The sequence below is a fragment of the Amphiura filiformis genome, chromosome 10 (assembly GCF_039555335.1).
Source record: "Amphiura filiformis chromosome 10, Afil_fr2py, whole genome shotgun sequence".
NCBI classification, from domain to species: Eukaryota; Metazoa; Echinodermata; class Ophiuroidea; order Amphilepidida; family Amphiuridae; genus Amphiura; species Amphiura filiformis.
The window spans coordinates 25,091,677-25,111,216 of NC_092637.1; the positions used below are offsets into that span (position 1 = coordinate 25,091,677).

At 39.6% G+C, this 19,540-nt stretch overlaps 1 protein-coding gene and 1 long non-coding RNA gene across 2 annotated transcripts in view; one reads left to right on the forward strand and one right to left on the reverse strand.

Annotated features, from left to right (window-relative positions):
- LOC140162676 (uncharacterized) overlaps positions 1-19,540 on the reverse strand; it is a 252,946-nt gene that overhangs the window by 132,463 nt on the left and 100,943 nt on the right. The window lies entirely within an intron of this gene.
- On the forward strand, positions 1,421-18,033 carry LOC140162674 (uncharacterized). The gene is made up of 11 exons (XM_072185947.1): positions 1,421-1,625; positions 2,497-2,655; positions 4,198-4,353; positions 6,937-7,025; positions 7,433-7,555; positions 8,215-8,375; positions 9,302-9,497; positions 10,462-10,726; positions 10,926-11,098; positions 12,973-13,171; positions 16,501-18,033. The coding sequence occupies exons 1-11, from the start codon at positions 1,469-1,471 to the stop codon at positions 17,007-17,009; spliced, it is 2,187 nt and encodes a 728-aa protein (XP_072042048.1). The 5' UTR covers positions 1,421-1,468; the 3' UTR covers positions 17,010-18,033.

The window sequence follows — 19,540 nt, forward strand, 5'->3', positions numbered from 1 at the left end:
ATTAAATAGGTGATTGGTATTGTATTCCATGTATTTGCATGTCTTCTGGAGCGTGTGTGAAGGATGATTTGAACTAATGACCTTCCGTGCAAGCACCCTATAGGATTTTCTCTGGTGACGTGATCATCGGTCATTGATGGCCTACATCTTTTCTTCCATTTTGCCCAATTTTTCCGAACTTTGATGACTTTTTTCTCAGAGTTGGCAGTCTTTGGCACTGAAACGAGTTAGCTAGTTACGATTATACACATATAAACTATTATATTAAACAGGTTTTATGTACCGGACTCAACCGGAACATTGTGCATTATTTAAGAACATTTTACATCTATTTTTCATCGAAAAAGTCACCAAAATCTTACCTTATTTGCTAAAGATGAAATTCAGCAAAAAAACGGCCGATTTTGATTACCTTTTCGATGTTTTATAGGACATTTTCTACACAACACGATCAAGAAAACAGTTTGACTGCAGATCCCAAAACAAAGCTACTATACATGTTCAGAGCATCAGTGAAATTCCATAATCTTACTTCTGGGTAGCATTTGTTTGTTCGTGGATGGGTTTGTTATACATTTTTTCCAGTAATGATTTCGCCAAGCATCGATCGCGGTAAATGGATCATACATGAAGGGAAGTACCATTGATAGCTTTTCTTTTCATGCGTCAATAGATAAGCGGATTAAAACTTGGCCGATCGAAGTCGTTGTGGTTCCTTCTCATCTCTTTCTTCCATGGTCTCACACACATAACAAATGCACTACAATCAAATAGGTTGATGACAACATTTGATTGAATGGACGCCATGATTATTGAAGGACACCGGTTCAAATCCTTTGTTTGGAGCCAATCAATAAAATCATGCAGTGCCTCTATAGCTAACAATACGCTTCGGTCATTGCCCAATGCATGGACCCAAATGAAGACCTGAGCGCAAGAAGACGGTAAGTCCACTTGGCCCCTCAACGTGTATACACTAAAGTTACGTAGGCCCCCCCCCCTATAGTTTCTTAGGGTTTTATAATGTTTAATACGTGTTCCAGGGTGAAAACATTATGAAAGGTTGTGAAGACTTGTTTTGGCCCCGAACATGTATAAAACATTACTAAACTATACGCAAATTTAGTGTATACATGTTGAGGGGCCAAGTGCTCAGGTCTTTAAATGTTATTAGGCCTACTCACTTCGCGGGCTTTTCAAACAGGGCGATTCACAGCACCTAAATTGCAAACTGTGAGAGTTGCCAACATGGCGGTATAGGCGCCTAGAACGCTTTCTATATGACGGTTGTCCATGGCGGCCGACATATTGGGCGCCTTTTACAAGCCAGTGTTTTGGCAACACACCCCAACTTGCCAGCTGTATTGTCAGTCGGAGGTCTACGCCCATTCACACAGTATTCAGCCAGTGTGGTATTCAGCATACATCAGCTCTCCTCCCTCGGTTACCAGAAGCTCCGATCATCACCATGGCGAGATCTTTTCGGCCGAACGATATTTTCTGGATTCTCCCGATTCTATGTTTTATGAACCACGTCAAATGTCAAGCAAACTTTGGTGATAACATAGATCAGGTGGGGTTTGGAGGAGATGTGGTGTCAAAGAATGAAGATAACAGATTTGCAGGTAAATTTGTAGTGTGTGTGTGGGGGGCACTATAATAGCAGTGACGTGGAGTGACCCGGGACGTGGAGTAGGCCTACACATGCAGGCCATTCCTAGAATTTCAGCCCTGTAGAATTTAATTCTTTTTAGTTGATACACCTAATAATATAAAAGAACATATAGATCCTATTGTATTGGAGTAGGCGACCGTCATCATGGGTGGGGGAGTAGTACAGGGATCTATACGGTGATTTTTTTTATTTGGGGGGAAGGATAAAATTAAAATTGAGAAAATATTTTAGGTATGACTTGTTGTACTAGGGGGGGAGTGTACAATCATCTCAGAACCCACGAACAAAATATTATTTTGGGATATGTGTGCATAAATAAAACAGGCCAAAACTGCACAAGTTCTTGCAATTTTTGCAGTGGCAGTAGTCAGTACCGTGCCTCCCGGTGGCAGCACCAGGATTTTTTGCAGGGGGAAAAACCAACTAATTCCAGGGGGGGGAAATCGACAAATTTTGTGCAAAATTGCCGCAAAAAGTGGAAATTTACGTAATTTTGGGGTTTGTCTCAAAAGTTGGGGGGGGGGCAAATTGAAAGGGGCAAGAAAAATATTTTGGGGCAAATGCCCCCCCCCTCTCGTAGCACCGCCACTGTCAACATGAGGGAGCTTGGGACCTGAGAGGCTCAGTTTGCTGATACTTATGAGCTGGAGTTGTTCAAGACCAAATACCCAGTGAGTAGGCTAATGTGTGACTGATATTGCACTTCTACATGTAATTTGGGCTAGTCGAAAGGGGGGGGGGGTAAATATGATGTGGCTGCTCCTTTCCATCTTGCATTTTTCCAAAGGATCTCACCAAGTTGTTTTTATGTTTTCTTAAAGACATGGGCCAAGTAACCAAGGACACATTTGACGTAGCTGGAGGATTGGTAACATTAACGCTTAACGTACAAGACACCATAGGCATCAAGGAATTCTGGATCATTGACTTTGAACCATACAGATATAATGTAGACCAATTGCCAGTGGATGAAGGAACGGGTAAGTTATTGGGACAACGTTTTCTGGGTGAGGGAATGTGTAGCATGTGCTATTTTTATGTCAGATTTTACGCCATAGTTTTCACTTAAAATTAATATTTTATTGTAAGACTAGTCTTTAATTGTTGTCTAACAGGTATCCAGAAGTCAAAATTGACAAATGTCCCCTAATTGAACAAGCATTATTTAATATTTGAGGGGATTTTTAAAAACTGAAGGTTTAAAAAAAAATGTGGAGCCTTATTGACATTGAACCATACAGATATAATGTAGACCCAGGCCTGTACGCAGGGAGGAGTGTTAACCTCGGATTGTTCCCACCAGCCCCATTTAGCCTCCAGGTCTTCAAAATGGACCCCATGCATGGGAATAGGTATCAATCATAAGAAGCTTTCTTGGGTTTAATCGAAGTTGTCCTGGAAAGGGTGCATCATCAATTATTTGTTGGGTATGTTCCCCCAATAAATTTAAGGTGGTGGGTCTTTGGCAGCTGCGAATGGTCAAAATCAAGGGTCTTCCTTATAGCTCTCTGGTTGAAAATTGCCTGAAAAAAACACACCAGAAATGTGAGGAATGAGCAATATACTAGGCGCTGAAACTAGGCCAAATTTGTGTGTGTGTGTTGCTTTTAAACCGGGGTCACTCCCATTGTGGCCTGTACACTATCCACGATAAATTTAGGGTGTCAAAAACATGACAAATTGGAAAAAAGGGTAGCAAAATTGCAATTTCTAAATACGCGGAAATGAAATTTAGGGTATGAAATTTGATGTTAGGAATGAAATCCCTGTTTAGGGTGTCGTTTTAGCCAAGGGTTAAATCCTTGGGTGCTTTTCAAAAGCTGATTATTGCGGATGGTGTACAGGCCACAATGGGAGTGACCCCCGGCTTTTAAATCGACCGACCCTAAATCCTGAAAAATTAGGGTTACACTTTTTTTTTTGAATGATGATTTTTTCAATGTTTTTCACTCAAAATTGATATTTTTATTTAAAGACTATAGTCTTAAATTGATCATGTCTAACAAATATCCAGAAGTCAAAATGGACAAATATCCCCTAATTTTTAAAAACTGAAGGTTTAAAATAAGAAGAAAAAAAGAAATCCAACCGACCTACCCAACTTTACAATTTTTCCCACTTGAGGGCAGCACAACAATATTTTTTTGGCCTTATCAAAATCAGGGGTCTTTCAGTGTTTTGGTAAAATTCAGGGGATTGGGGGAGCTGTACTGTCCAAAAACAGGGTCTTTCTGGGGGCATAACCATGTGGTCATTTGTGTAAAGTGTCTCCCCACCTGGGTCAAACCTGAACAGATCAAATATCATTGCAAGGTATGCATATTGGGGGGGCAACAGTGTTGGAGCCAGGAGCTTTTTCAGATAGGGCGCAAGGCAAATTTCCAGGGGGCAAACTTTGATGAAAATAGTCAAAAATGGGTTTAAAATTACAAAAAGGGCTCTCACGGGGGCAACTGAGGACCAATCACCTTTGTAAATTCTCATACACTGAAATCAAACCCATCATTTTATCTTGACTACAGGCAGACTAATTGCAGCCAATACCGGTCCGTGTTCTAACGTCTATGAAGACCAGGATTTCAACACATACCTTAGTGATGACTACTTTCAGAATAGAACTGCAGTGGAGCTTGGTGCTAAAGATTTGTTTACAGAATTTACTCGAGGAACGGTTGAAAGTTAGTATTTAGGATGCATGTAATTTGGGACGAATGAGCACAATCTACGAAAAAAGTCCTTGGAACGCTTGGTACACTCTGTCGAAATTCTGTGCAGAATTTCATATGATCATGGAAATGACGTATATTTTGCCTGGGAACAAGCATGACATCTACAACAATGATTTACCTTCCCCTCTCCCCATCAATCAATGTTGGAACACATTGGGAAACCGCTGAAGATATTGGCATTTCTCAACATTGAACGGGGGGAGGGGGTGAGAGTTTTCCGTTATTTACACGCAAGCGTTCCAAGACTTTTTTCGTTGATTGTAACTGGGAGATGGACTCTGGGGCAGTTGTGTACCCAGCACTTTTTCAGAGGATGGGCAAAGGGGGCAAGACAACTTTTAAGGGGGGGGGGCAAACTTTGACGAAAATGAAAAATGGACTAAAAATACAAAAAAAGGTCTACAAATCTTAAATATCAGGGCAGCCAGCATTCCACAAGAGCTCACAGGAAGGGGGGGGGGAAACTTCTCACAGGGGGCAGCTGGCCCTTTTCCCCCTGGCTACAACACTGCTCTGGGGAAGGTACTCGGTACAAATGATTTCCATACAGGCAGTGGGGTAGCCAGCACTTTTCCAGAAGGGGAAAGGCAACTTTCAAGGGGACAAACTTTGATGAAAATGGTAAACTTGGGGCTATAAAGTACAAAAAAGCCAAAAACTCAAGTTAAATATCAACACCCAAAAGGCAGGCAAGACTGATCACAGGGTGGAAGCAGCCCCCTTGGTAAAACTGTCACACTTTCAGCAATTTTGGTTATCAATTACTTTGTATAGACAATTACTTTTTCTTGCAATATAACCAAATTTGGGGCAAAGTTAGGACTTATGGCATAGAGATGGGTCCAAATACCTGAAATTTCTTGAAAAATTTGTATATAATTTCTATAATGGGTCTCAGTGGCAACCCGTATAAGTTACCCCTAGAGAGCCTGTCCACGTAGCCAGTGGGGGGCCAGGGGGCTGGTGCCCCCCACTCATCATGACCGTTGGTACACAAAGGGTGTTTGTTAACAAATGGGGTGAACAGTAGACAAATTAGTGTGTTCTGCTTATGCAGAGTGAAGAAATAATGAAAACATGTAACCCAAAGATTGGTGGTCGCTTCTCTTTTGTCTGCTGATATTGCGGAATTGAATGATATTGATATATAAACCAAAGAGCGTGTTGGAAATTTTTGCTCTCAACCCCCTCCCCACTTTTTATATTCTCAAGCACCACATTGGACAAAAAGAAATTGGGTCAATAATTAGCAACTTTCATCAGCAAAAAAAATATTTCAGTTTAAAACATTTACAAGTTGTGTTCCTTCCCCCCTCCCCCACCCCGGTTCTGAAAACCTGGCTACCCCATTCCGGGACTGTCCCTCGGGATCATAATGGTACTTTCAGTGAAATCTGGGACTAATATTGTCAGTTTGGCTCACCACACGATAAAATCTTGGCTATGCCACTGAATTATAGTGATAACATATATGTGACGTGTCATGTCAAAAGGAGACACTTTTGGGCAGGTTATCAATTTTAATGTTTTTACATATCTTAAATATAGAGATATTTTGCTCCACAATGCTGTTTTCCCCAATGAAATCGGACATTCCTAAGCGAAGATATTGAGTTCGTAAGTTATGGTATTATAAAATTGGAAATTGAGATATCGGCCTTTAAAAATATTATTGACAATGTTGAGAGTAGGAATTACCTAGAAAAATGTCTCAAAAATACAAGAACATTAATAACATCACAAATTTGCAACAAACCCAAATTGTGAAAAATCTCCCCCGGGTAGATTTTTGGCTATTTCTCCAGTTACGATCCTGCCCAAAAGCAGGGTTCGGTTTTGCCGGCAAAAACCTGTTTTTGCCGGCAAAGTGGCAAAAACCTGGCAAAAACAGGTTTTTGCCTGGTTTAAACCGGCAAAAATGGCAAAAACTGGCAAAAACTCACATTATAGTCACTCAATATTAAAAAGTGACACAGAAAGCTCATAAACAGTAACACACAACTTTTAGAGAATCATTCAACATATTTTTTGTCTCATTAAGTCCTTAAAATGAAAAAGTTTTGAATTTGATACATGCCACATTTCGGTTAACTGCACTTGAGCAATGAAAACGCACGCCTTTAATTTCTTAATATATTGCTTATAATTACAAAATCTGGCCTTGTTTCGGGAACTTATTTTTGTAACTTAATTATTTGTTTTGAGATGAAAAAACTGAACTATAAATCACTTTTTTAGTTTTTGCCATTTTTGCCGGCAAAAACTGTTTTTGCCAAGTGGTTAAAACCATGGTTTTTTCCACCTGCGGCAAAAACCTGCGAACCCTGCCCAAAAGTGTCTCCTTTTGACATGACACGTCACATATACCAAAATGCAAAATAACCTCTTTATATAGTGGCTTCAAAAAGGGGCGCATTCAAGTGAAAGTAATGGAAGAATTCCATTGAAATTATAATGACTATTGTCCCTGAAATAAGGCTATACTACACTATACTGAAACTGAATTTGGATCTTTTTGTTTTGATTTTTCAGCCAACCAAACAAGAAGGAACAACAAAATCCATTTTAAGGGTAGTATGGCAACCTGGTTTGATTGTACGGAATCAGATGGACAAACCAAGGTAGGAATGTTTGTTTGCTTTATTTTGTTTTGTTCAGTGACGGCACTAGGGGGTGGCAGGAGGGAATTTGCCCTCCCAATATTTTTCTTGCTCCCCCTCACTTTTAAGGCAAAAAACCCAAAATTACACAAATTTCCACATTTCCACAATTTTGTGCACCCTAAATGCCCCCACCCCGACAAAAAACTGGTGCCCCCACTGAATTCAAATGTAGGACTACACTGTTAATTGTTTAATAAGTTATCAGCAAATTTGGTTCAAGGTGAGGCAAAAAAATTGTTTACTTGTCCGACCAAACGTTCCAAATTTTAATATTATATTGCAAAAAAATTTACTGATGAACAAAATAAATAGCTATACCGTATAGGCTACATAATTGACACACATTTCTGTATTTCTTATTGTAGGTGTGGCAATTGACGAGTGATGCTAGCAGTGCAGATGAGCTTGAATATAGAACCATGCTATATGCCATCAATGTACGCCCCAAGGACGAAAAGAATGATGCAGCAGGGCTCTCATTTGTTCAGGTAGGGCTTGTGCGAGGATGTGCGGACAGCAGTTCCAAACTTGGGGTCTTTCGGTGAGAGCATAGACGTAGACACCGAATTAAGGGGGTCTTTCAGTGAGAAGGCCGAAAAAAGGGGGTCTTTCCGTGAGACTGTAAAATTTTACCAAAAAGGGGGTCATTCAGTAAGACTGGGAAAAATTTAGGGTCAAAATATAACAGTTGGTACAAAATTTTAAAATCTTTTTGAAAAATTTGAAAAATTTTGAAGAAAAAAGCAAACAGTGTCATTCAGTGAGAAATTTAATTTTCAAAAATTTTGGTTAAATTTTTGAAAAAAGGGGGTCTTTTGTTGACAGGAAAACAAAAAAGGGGGTCATTGGGTGAAGGATGAAGGAGTTAAGTAAAACGAAAAAAGGGGTCATTGGGTGAGAGGGAGTTAAGTAAAACGAAAAAGGGGTCATTGGGTGAGAGGGAGTTAAGTAAAACGAAAAAAGGGAGTCATTGGGTGAGAGGGAGTTGAAAAATGGGGGTCAATGTGGCCGCTCATCCCTGTCACCCATTTTCTGTGAGTGCCCCCCCCCACCCCCCCCGGGTTAAACAGGTGGCTAGGGAAGAAATTGATGTGGTCAAAGAAGGGCTTATTTACCACTATTTTCTATTTTTTTCTATTCTGTTCAGTCCAGCATAGAGTTAATCTGGCGTCTCTCTCGTACCGCTATATCCAAACTCATCATCTCATCTACGGCACTACTTCAGCCCGTTGTGGAATTCGTCAGAGTTTCTGCAGTGTTTGATAATCAGGGTGAACCTATCGCAACACAAGCCCATCTCCATATAAGGTAATGGTGTTAAATAAGAACATCTAAAACACAGTGGTGGTGCATGGGGAAATGCCCCCAGTCAGTACTCCCCCAGTTTCCCTAATAAAAACCCAAAATGTGGAAATTTTCCACTTTTTGGGAAAATTTTAAACAAAATTTGTTGATTTTACCCCCCTGAACTTGAAAAAAAAAATTCCAGGCGCCACCACTGCTAAAACAAGTTACAATTATTCAAGGGCCATGAAGGACAGACATTTTCAAAAGGTGCCAAATACATTTTCATTATGCTTTCCTTTATATATAATCACAGAGGAGGAAGAAACAGAGCGTGTACAACCAGTCAAAGTCCCCGTGTATTGTATGCTACCAGTTCTCGCATATTATTCATGAGGGCCGATTGTTCGATCGTGTTGTGTCTAACAATCACGCCAGCGCTATGCGTGCCTTCGCGATAGAGCGTATGCGTTTTCGCGATTACGCGATAGACCGTGAAAATACGCGGTAATTGCGTAGCAGTCTCGCCTGTCGCATTTCACGGAACAATCGGCCCTCATTATCGGATGAGGCGGAGACTTTGACTGGTAGCTACTGGTGGTACGCGCTCTGTTTTATCTTACTCCTCTGTGTATATAATACTCAATACTTCTTATCAGTGGCATAGATTTTGTTGATTGATGGCATGTAAAACTGAGTCATCTTTAAGAAAAGTTGAACAATGATGGCGCTATTTATCTTAAATCTTGTTTGCATCTTGCTTGCATCTTTACAAGGAGTAGACACTTGTATAATGGTATTACAATATAGGGAAAAAAATTTATTATTATTTCAAAAATGAAGTCGTGCACCCCTTGGAACCTCGCCGCACGCCACAAGTGGCATGCGCGCCGCTATTTGAAAATGCCTGATCTAATATAATTCATTTTACCAACATTTTTCTGATGCAGGTTCCGCACTGTGGTAGACTCTGAAGACCAAATGGTGACATATGTCCAAAACAGCTTAGTATATATAGCGGATAGCGAATCCCTATCACATGGCCTTCGTGTGATCATCTCAGAACCACCAAGTGCAATTTTTGAAAGTCCATGGTGCGAGTTTCTATTGGACCAGGGAACAGGGCAGCAAGTACAGTGTAATCAGGTATAGTGTCACCCAATAAACCTATAGACCACTTGACATCATTGTTTATCAACAATTAAAGGCGAAGGACTGGTCTATCGATATGCTTGAACGAACTTTCCCTGCGCAAACTACGATGCGTACGCACACTACAGGGCAAAGAACAATAGAAATTGTCATAATTCACACGCATACTGCCGGGCAATGACTTCACATGTCAAGTGGGTCTATACCAGCATCTAGCAAAAAATGAGAATACTTGTGATCACAAATGCAAGTTTCAGCAAACAAATCCGCCGGGGAGGGGTAAACTACATTAAAGCAATGTGTGATTTACTCACAGCAGCCATTCTTTGAATTTCAACTATGATTTTAATACGCAAAAATGCACTAAGATAACCAAAGTGAAAGACTAAGCATAAAATACTTTAATTACAGTAAATTTGCATTTCTTTAATAAACCTGGTATTTCAAAAAGTGCCAATTTTTGCGCTCTTTACCTGAATTAATTCCACTTTTGCACTGTATTTCGCCATTTAGCTCCAATATGGCAAATTTCCACATGCTTCGTATACACATTTGTACCATAAACTTATTCTGTCGGCAAAAGGTACTATATATGATCCAACCCCATCCCCCATGTCAAAAAGAAATCTATGCCCTTTGTAAACTTCTGTATCAAACAGCCAATCATTCAGCCATGATTTTACAGTTGAGGTACATCACATGCAGGTCCTCTATAGAATAGTCATAATGGCCAGTGGCGGCGGAATTTTTCATTGGGGGGCGGGGCAAAGTGAATTTCAGGGGGGGGCAAAATTGGAAAATTTTGCCAAAAATTGCTGCAAAAAGTAGGAATTTAAGTGATTTTGGGGTTTTGCCTCAAAAGTGGGGGGCAAGAAAAATATGGGGGGCAAATCCCCCAGTAGCGCCGCCACTGATAATGGCCTATATTTCTTGAATGACATTTGTCTCTTCCTTGTAGCTATGGGAGTTCAAGGTCATACTGGACATTGACGTCACCGGTCACGAGGAAAACCGTTCTCCAATTGACGCATCCGGAGTGTTTGAATTCAGCTTTAGCGAATACACATGCGTGAATGCATCAGGTGGTTTTGATATCAACGAATGCGGCGACCCCATAGATGGTGACCCAGCCAAGGTGGCGCTTCTGCTCACCATTCAGACGGTTGTATTCATACAAGACGAGGAAGAAGACCAAATTGCGATCATGCTTGTTGCACTTAAAGGTGAGGTGGACATAGTGGCGGCACCAGGAAATTTGTTTTGGGTGGGGGGGGCAAAATCAACAAATTTTGCACAAAATTGCTGGAAAAAGTGGAAATTTGTGTAATTGGCCTATGATACAACCCGAGGCTTTTGGATCAACGTTAAGGTGTTGTGACTGTGCACTATAAATCATTACCCTTTTTTCTCTTTTTTTAACAGGGGCTGATAATCAAGAGCTGAGTGTGGAAGGAGCTAGGGGTATTGCTCACAAGGAGAATGTCACACTAGAAGTAAAATTCTCACCGGCCATCCTCCGAGCGGACTACACGCTTGACTTACAACTATTCATGGTGTGTCGAGGCGAGGAGTACGTATCGGACCAATACCCACATGTAAGTCACTATCAAAAGAAAAAATATTTGTTTACCCAACTTCTATTCAGCAGGAAGTATGGTAATTGTGCAGCAGTATTGAATTTAGTATATTTCAATTTTTATTATTATTTTAAAAGTTCTGTCACTTTAAGTTTCGAGTTACAATACGTGCATAATTAAACTCAATAAGCCAACATATACCAAAATGGCAGCCATTTTGAAATTCACTCTTGCTGCCAATTTGGTTCGTATGCCTACCTCTATGTAAATTTGGGTATATTGGTGCAAAGGATATTGGCTATTCTAGAAAATAGAACGCCTTAAGTTTCGCCTTACAATCACGTGCATGATTTGACTTCATAGGCCAAAATACCAAAATGGCGACCATTTTGAAAATCATTATGGCTGTCAAATTGATCCATCTGAATAACACAATATAAAGATTCATTACTACATCCAGTAATGTACTTCTGAACAAGGTTGTCATCAGTGGAACCCACAATAACGAGTGAAAAATGGATGAAATCAATAGATTAATGGGTATTTTTCCAGCTTTTGGCGGCCATTTTGATTACGCCACAGTTGGACCCTTCGCCCAAGTTCAATTTTTCTAAACTTTTGATATGTTATTTGTCAAAAATCCTTCTGTTGCAATTTTTTTGGGGTCATGTGGTAACTTTACTCTACTAATATTTTTCTCCTTTTCGAGGCAAAATATTGAAAAGTGCTCCAAATCACTTGCCCCCCCCTTATCATTTATGTAACCAATCAAAAGCTTTTAAGCGGTGGGGGGCAAGAGTTCTGACTGGGTGGAATTCCCTCCCCCCATGCTGCTTTAGCCCTACTAACTATTCTTACCAACCATATCTCTGGTTTTCTCAAGTACCTACCAAAATAGTTCTTTAAAATGTTATGGCAATTTGAACCATTTTTGGTGACACTTTGTTATAGGCAATTAGTCCTCTGCATATTATTACATCCAATGTTAGTAGACTCACTGTGGTGCTCAGTTATAGCCAACCCCATGTGTGTATTTTTGGGGTGCAAGACCCCAGGTATTGCCCCCTTGGTGAAAGGAAAGAGGTGGCAAAAAGGAAGTGCGGCGGGCGCTGAAGAGGCAGCAAGAAGGAACTGGGAAAAGGGGCGAGTCGGCAAGAATTAATGAAAAAAGGGTGGAAAATTATGGAAATGGTTTAAGAAAAATTGTGTAACTAATGAAACTATACCCTTTTGCAGTGGCGGCGCCAGGAATTTTTTGTTGGGGAATTGGGGGGGGGGGCAAAGTGAATTTCAGGGGGGGCAAAATTGGCCGCAAAAGGTGGAAATTTACGTGGTTTTGCCTGAAAAGTGGGAGGGGAGAAAACTGGGGGAAAGAAAAATATTTGGGGGGCAAGAAAAATATTTGGGGGCAAGACAAATATTTGGGGGCAATTGCCCCCCCCAGATAGTGCCGCCACCGCTTGAGGGGATGGGGGTTATTGGGGGGAAAACCTCTAATTCTTTAATATTAAAATTTATTATTAAGAAAAAAATTTTACCTTTTCTGTAGCCCCCCGGGGTAGGAGCAGCCACGATAAGCTACTGTTCCTTTCTATTCACTAATTGCAATAAGGGACCGAAAAATTTTTGCGATTAAATTTTTTTGCATCAGGCCCCCCCCCCCTTACATGAAATTTATGGGTCAACCCCATAGAAAAGCATATAAACTCAATTTTCCCAGGAAAATTTGTGGTCATTTTTTTCAGGGCCCCTCCTTAGGAGGGTCAAAAAATTTCAGGGCCCCCCTTTTTGCATCAGCCCCCCTAACAAGTGTTTGTGAACGGTCCCTAACCTCTGAAAACATGGATCCTCTAACTTCCAATGGAAATAACCTCATTTGTTTTCCTCCACAGGGTTGCCTCCACGCGCCATCATTAGATCGGTACGTTGCATACGTTGACGAGCAATTCTCATACACGCCTCGCATCTATAATACAAGCGGCGTATTTGAGGGAACCCCATACGACTTTTCTCACGTAGAAAATGACTTCCTCCAAGATCTAGCATTTGAGGGGTATGTGGAGGAGGATGAATTTCAAAGACCACTGCCAGGTAAGGAAGGACAAGTAAAACATTTTTTTCTCCTTTTATTTTTTTTTTTTTTTTGCTTTTTCCAAAACAAGATTTTTCCCCACAGATGATAGATCTAGTGTCTTTTCAGCAAAACTTCCATATGTGCCCTGCAAACTACTCCCCATTCCAGAAAAATACAGCACTAATTTTTTTAGGATTAAAAAAATATAGCTCAATCCTAATCATACTAACTGGAGATAAAAGAAAATGTTCACCTTTATACTAATTTCTTGAAAAAAGAGTCAAAAACATACATTTTTGGCATGTTTTCTGACAATCGAGTCACAAAAATCAGACTTGGAACAAGTCTAAGCATTCAAAATCTTGAGTATATGCCGAAATTTTGCTCTAATTTTCACTTTTTTGTGTTACTTTAATTAAATGGTTGGTTATAAGAATGAAACGTTTCCAAAAATTAGAATGCATTACTGAAATTAGTCTTAGTACAAGTCTTTGGGCTTGATTGTCACAGCATACGAAAAACAACCTAAAAACGCATGTTTTTGGCCCTTATTTTCAAAAATTGGCCAAATATTAAAATTTGACTTTTATTGCTAGTTAGGACTAATTAAAGATTAGGATTTAGCTATGTATCATTTGGCAAAACAAGATAATATTTTTTTAATCCCAAAAAATTAGTTCTGTATTTTTCTGGAATAGGGAGTAGCTGAAACGAGACTAGAAAAGGTACTGACAGCGAAAATCAATCGAAATTTTGTCTTAACTTTTTTTGATGCTGCAGCAATGAACGATGCGGGCGGAGATGAGAAACTAATTTTTTTTTTACTTGGCCTAATATTGAAATTTAGAGTGAAGACCATGCTGGCGCAGTTGTTAAGATAGGCCTGCTTGCCAGGGACAATGGCATCCACAGGTTTTCAAAAGTGGGCGTGGGGCCACGGGTCTCGATTCCCCTGACTGTCCAAAAATAAATTCACCCGACTGGATGCACTTGCCTCGGCAAAAGTGAGGCACCCCACTGGTCAGGGAGACGCCATGGTATGGTGGCTTTCACATACCTAGTAGCATGCGCGTACGCAAAAATTTCTTAAGGGGGGAAAGAAAAAAAAAAACTAACAAAATAAAGAAATGACCGTGATAGCGGTCATCCCGTCAGCGCTTATGCTGATTTAGGGTGTCTGAGGGGGATGTGCCCCCTCAGAAGTGAGAAACTTTTGCAAAATGAAGACCTAATTGAAGCGATTTGGTGGACAATTTTGGCACTATTAGTGTGTAAAATTTTAATTTGAAAAAGCCGAAAATTTGTGAAATGACGGTCCATGAAGCCATTCGTGAACACGTTTTCCCTACAGATGTAGGCCTATTGTGTTAAACACAAATTGGTAAATGTAGAAAGCAGAAGCCAAAATGGCTACTTCTTTATCCACTACACAGGGGGGTGTCTGAGGGGATGTGCCCCCCTGAGAATTAAGAAACTTTTGCAAAATGAAGACCTCATTGAAGCGTAGTGGTGGACCATTTTGGCACTATTAGCATGATTAGTGTGTAAAAATTTAGTTTGAAAAAGCCGAAAATTTGTGAAATGACGGTTCATGAAACCTTTCGTGAACAAGTCTTACTTAAAGTTGTAGGCCTATATATAAATTGTGTTACAAATTGGTAAATGTCGAAAGCAGAAGCCAAAATGGCTACTTGTTAATGTTTATGTCTGAGGGGGGATGTGCCCCCTTGCCCCTCAGAATTAATAAACTTTTGCAAAATGAAGACCTAATTGAGGCGATTTGGCGGACCATTTTGGCATTGTAGTGTTTAAAATTTTAGTTTGAAAAAGCCGAAAATTGGTGAAATAACGGTCCATGAAGCCTTTCGTGATCAACAGTTTTCCCTCCTGCAGAAGTTGGAAAATTTTGCAAAATGAAGGTCCGATTGAAGCCATTTGGTGCATAATTTTTACACTATTTAAATCATTGCTTCAAACAAAAAAAAGTCCCGAAGTCAATTTGCACAATTAAAACCTTTACGTACGTACGTTGCCGAGGCAGGGGTGTGACGATATGGAGAGGTGTTGGTGTTAACATGTAGGCCCTATATCCATGTCAATTAACAATTACATGGGATGTGGGTGTGTGTGGGAGGGGTGTTAACATTAATCGACATATTTACGTATGTTGCCGGTCAGTCAATACCGGGTATAGGGGAGAGAAAAATTTGAGTGGGGGTAGTTAAGACATCTATAGGCCTATGATAATTTGATATTGTGTCCCCTATGCCATGCTCATCTCCCTCCTCTCCTCTCCCCCCTCTCCCTCTCTCTCTTTGCCTTTTCTCCCCACATTTTTATTTTTTGGACAAACCCAAGGGGGGTGTTTCACACACGTAACACCCCCCCTGCGTACGCCAATGCCTAGTAGTAGTACTATGCTAGTACTATAAACATTATTTTAAACCAAAAATGTTCCAAAAGATTATTTTTCTTGTACAATTTGTTTTTAAATCACATATAGTTTCCTCAAATTCATATCTAACCTGCTCTGCACTGATTTACAGACCCATTCAGTGATCCCAGTGCAAGTGTAAAAAAATTAAAATTGTTTATAAATTGCTTTTAAAGTGAAGGATAAGTCATTCAAATTGTCATTTGGTATTTTTGAAACGACAAATTTGGCAAAAAACAAAGAAAACAGGAGTACTGATGAAGTTGAAGCCCCATTCAAATACATGTAGCTAATTTAGATACTGTCAGTATCTAAATTACAGATTCATGTAAAATGTCTTATTTTGTCTTAAATACACAGCTTTCAGCTGAACCATTCGCAGGCTATGTTAGCACATCTATGAAAATGACAAAGGTACCAAAATCTGAAATTTGATGATTTTTACGATCGTCCGGATGAGCAAATCACTGCAATGGGCCTTTAACATCAAATATTTGGGATTTGACGCATATGTCAGCAGAAGTCATAATCTCTTGATTTTCCATTCTATTTAATGCGATCTATGCGATCTGCTGCCACAAATTTTTTGGTATTTTCGAGACTTCCTGGCTGTTGTGTTGCTGTTCTTTGTTTGACACGCACCTGTTCAAGCCAATAGTATGTCTGCATGTTCTTTGTGAATGGGGATAGAATGGGCCATTCACGAAGGACATACTACTGGCTTGTACAAATAAGGGAACATCAACTTGGCAGCCCGAAACATGGTCACGAAACTACCAACTTGCGACTTTTACGCTCATTTAGTGGTAGCAGGTCACAAATATATGAAAACCAAATTTTTTAATTTATTTATTTTGCATTCCTTTTAGGTTAATTAATTATCCAAAGTTATCTTTCTTGTATCTTCCACAGTCCCTGTCCATCGCTCCACCTTTGTCAATCTAGCTTTATCCGGCGAATCTCAGAAATACGTCATCACCAACGTTTACCGTCTCGTTGAGAAATCTGCACGCAAAAGACGACGAGATGCCACCATCATTGCAAAAACCGTAGTGAATGATGACCACGCGGTGTCATTCTTCCACGGTCATCCTTTCTTTCAGCGTTACAGACGCGATATTGACGATAGCGTCCGGGAGCAACATGGCCAACGTTACGCGTACACTTCGATGGGCTGTCCTCCAGGGGCTACGCATAAGTACATGGATTGTCACTGCCCTGCTGGAACTGAATACAGCGCAAGAAGCTTCCAGTGCGAGATAGACAATAGCGTGGTTACTAATGAAATTGTCGAGATTGAGAAGGAAGTGGAGACCAATATTATCGAAGAGGTTGGCGAATCTGGGGCATGTGTTCGGGAGTCGTCAGTGGTGGTGACGGTTATTTCCTGGTGTGTACTAGTCATATTTTGGTGCATATAGAAATGAGACCTTTAAAAATGCAGAAAGCTTGAAAGTTTTTGCAAACATTTTGAAAACTTGTCACAAAATTACGGTGAAAATCAATCCCAAACACCAGTGGTGGCCGGTGGTCAGTTTGTCATTAGGTGCTCATCAGCACGAAGCGCTGTCCGGAGCACTGTGCGACATAGGGGGGTGTCTGAGGGAGGATGTTTGAAAAATAGAATCAAAATCACAGCGCACCCGATCTGATGCAGGACCTAAATGGGCAACTTCCATTTGAAATCTACACTCCCTGTGTGGGAGATTAAGATCATTTCTTAGTGTATGGATTTCAACTGAACTAGCCCATGTCCCTGTCGTTCAAATACAATACAATACTCTATAATTGTTTGGTCGTACTTTTTTCGTGACACCCAGTCATTTAGCCTCTTAAAGCCATAATAATGTGTGATTTGCTTCACAGCGACGCCCTCAATTTTACTCGGATTTCTACTTTTTGCATAATTATAATGCCCAGTGGTGTACTAAAATACCACGTAAAAGACTAAGCGTGAAGTGCTTTAATAATAGTAAAATTAAACTATGTAATGTAAAAATATGTGGACCTACAATCCCGGTCATAAATAGTTTGAACACTTGTGTCAAAGTAGGACTGTTTGAAACCGTATTTCTGTTATACCTGACATATTAAAATTCTGCTTTCTTTGGTGTGAAGTCTGAACCCTTCCCTACTACTGCATGACCAAAAAAACAACTACCAGCATTGATCGGGGGAATGGGAGACATATTTGAAGTACCCATATTAAAGTGTTCGAACAATTATGACCGGGATTGCAGGTTTTGTGTCATTTGGTGTTTTCCACACCCAGACTCCTTTCAGCATGCTACTTGCTAGGCCTATTTTGTACTTCAAAAATAGTTATAAAGCTATAATAATGTGTACATATACAATCAAATTTGTAAAGGTATCAAATTAAATATATTTTTCTACAATGATGTATAATATTATAATATAAAAATATATATTTGATAAAAGTAATAAGAATGGATATTTATGATAAATTACCCGGTAACTTGGGAGGCTCTATTAATAGGGGTGGGCAAATGACAAACATTTTTAAGACAAGTGTATCCTATGGCCATTTTGGCTGCTGAAACTAAATCTGGACAGCTTTTTGGAATAAAATGAATTTTTATATTGGTTCAGTTAACTTTTTCAAAATGGCTGCAAAAAACCTTTTTTTTTTCTAATACTTAACCAAAAATTTGCCAAAAAAATAACAATCATAGCCATTAATATGTCATTTTATATGTTTTTGAGGTCTCTGAATTCAAATATAAACAAATTAAAATGACTGGGGGTATTGATAGGCAGTTTAGCCGAAATATATCCTAAAAAACAGGGTTGCACATCGGGATTGTCCGGGAAAAACGAGCTACCTTATTGGTCAAATACCAATCACTTGATCAGCGACAGAGTATAAATTCAGTCTTTCCATTTATAAGTCGTAACATGTAATAAGTAAAATAATAGTACTTGTAGAAATTTAGAAACTCCGGCCAAAATAAAATTTGTCTCTCAAACTCTCTCGCATTACGTCACTGGGCAGGAAAAACCTCATATGTACTTTTGGCCCTTGAACATGAATGAAGCAATTTTCAAGGGCCAAAAGTAAATATGAGGTGTTTCCTGCATGTACTTTTGGCCCTTGAACATGGATAAAGCCTTGTAGGTGTAGACTTTATATTGAATGGTTTGCTTCATCCATGTTCAAGGGCAAAAAGTACATATGAGATTTTTCCCGCCCAGTGACAAATGTGAAAGCCATCCTAGCGCATAGCCCTGGTATGGGCATTTTTTACAGGTTTTTGTAAGTGGAAAAAAAGTGACCTTTAAAAGCAAAAAACAAGTAGGCCAAAAACAAAAATTTGTAGCACTTGTTTTTCTAAATGTTTGACGAACAACTTTTTTGTTTGTTTTCCGCATTGATATCTGAAATCAATTTGTATTGGGCATTATTTTTATTTGAACTCTTTCTTCTACATGAAACATTCATGCTTGAAATGCTTTGTAATAAAATGCATCTAATAAAGAGCAAATCTGGCAACAACAATAATAAAATTGTCACATTGTAATTGTCATTGTAGTGTATGATTTTATCCATATATGGAAATTTTCTAGATCTGCAGGACAAATCCGAGGGGTCGGTGACACAAACACGCAACTCCATTTTTTGCGAAAATGAGATTTTGATATCAAAATTTTCAGAAAAACAAGCACTTTTTAATAGAGGCCCTGCATGCTTATATTGATTGGTGTCAAACAAAGGATTTGAACCGGTGTCCTTCACCGTAATCAAGACGAAGTGCAGTCCATTCAATCAAATTTTGTCATCAACCTTTTTGATCGTAGTGCATTTGTTATGTGTGAGATGAACTGTCGCGGTAGATTGCAATCATGCTTTTGTTGAATGCATTTGAATAGTCCGCCATATTTACGGTATGATACGTCGTATCAGAGAAGATGTAAAAGGAGATAGATCCAGCTA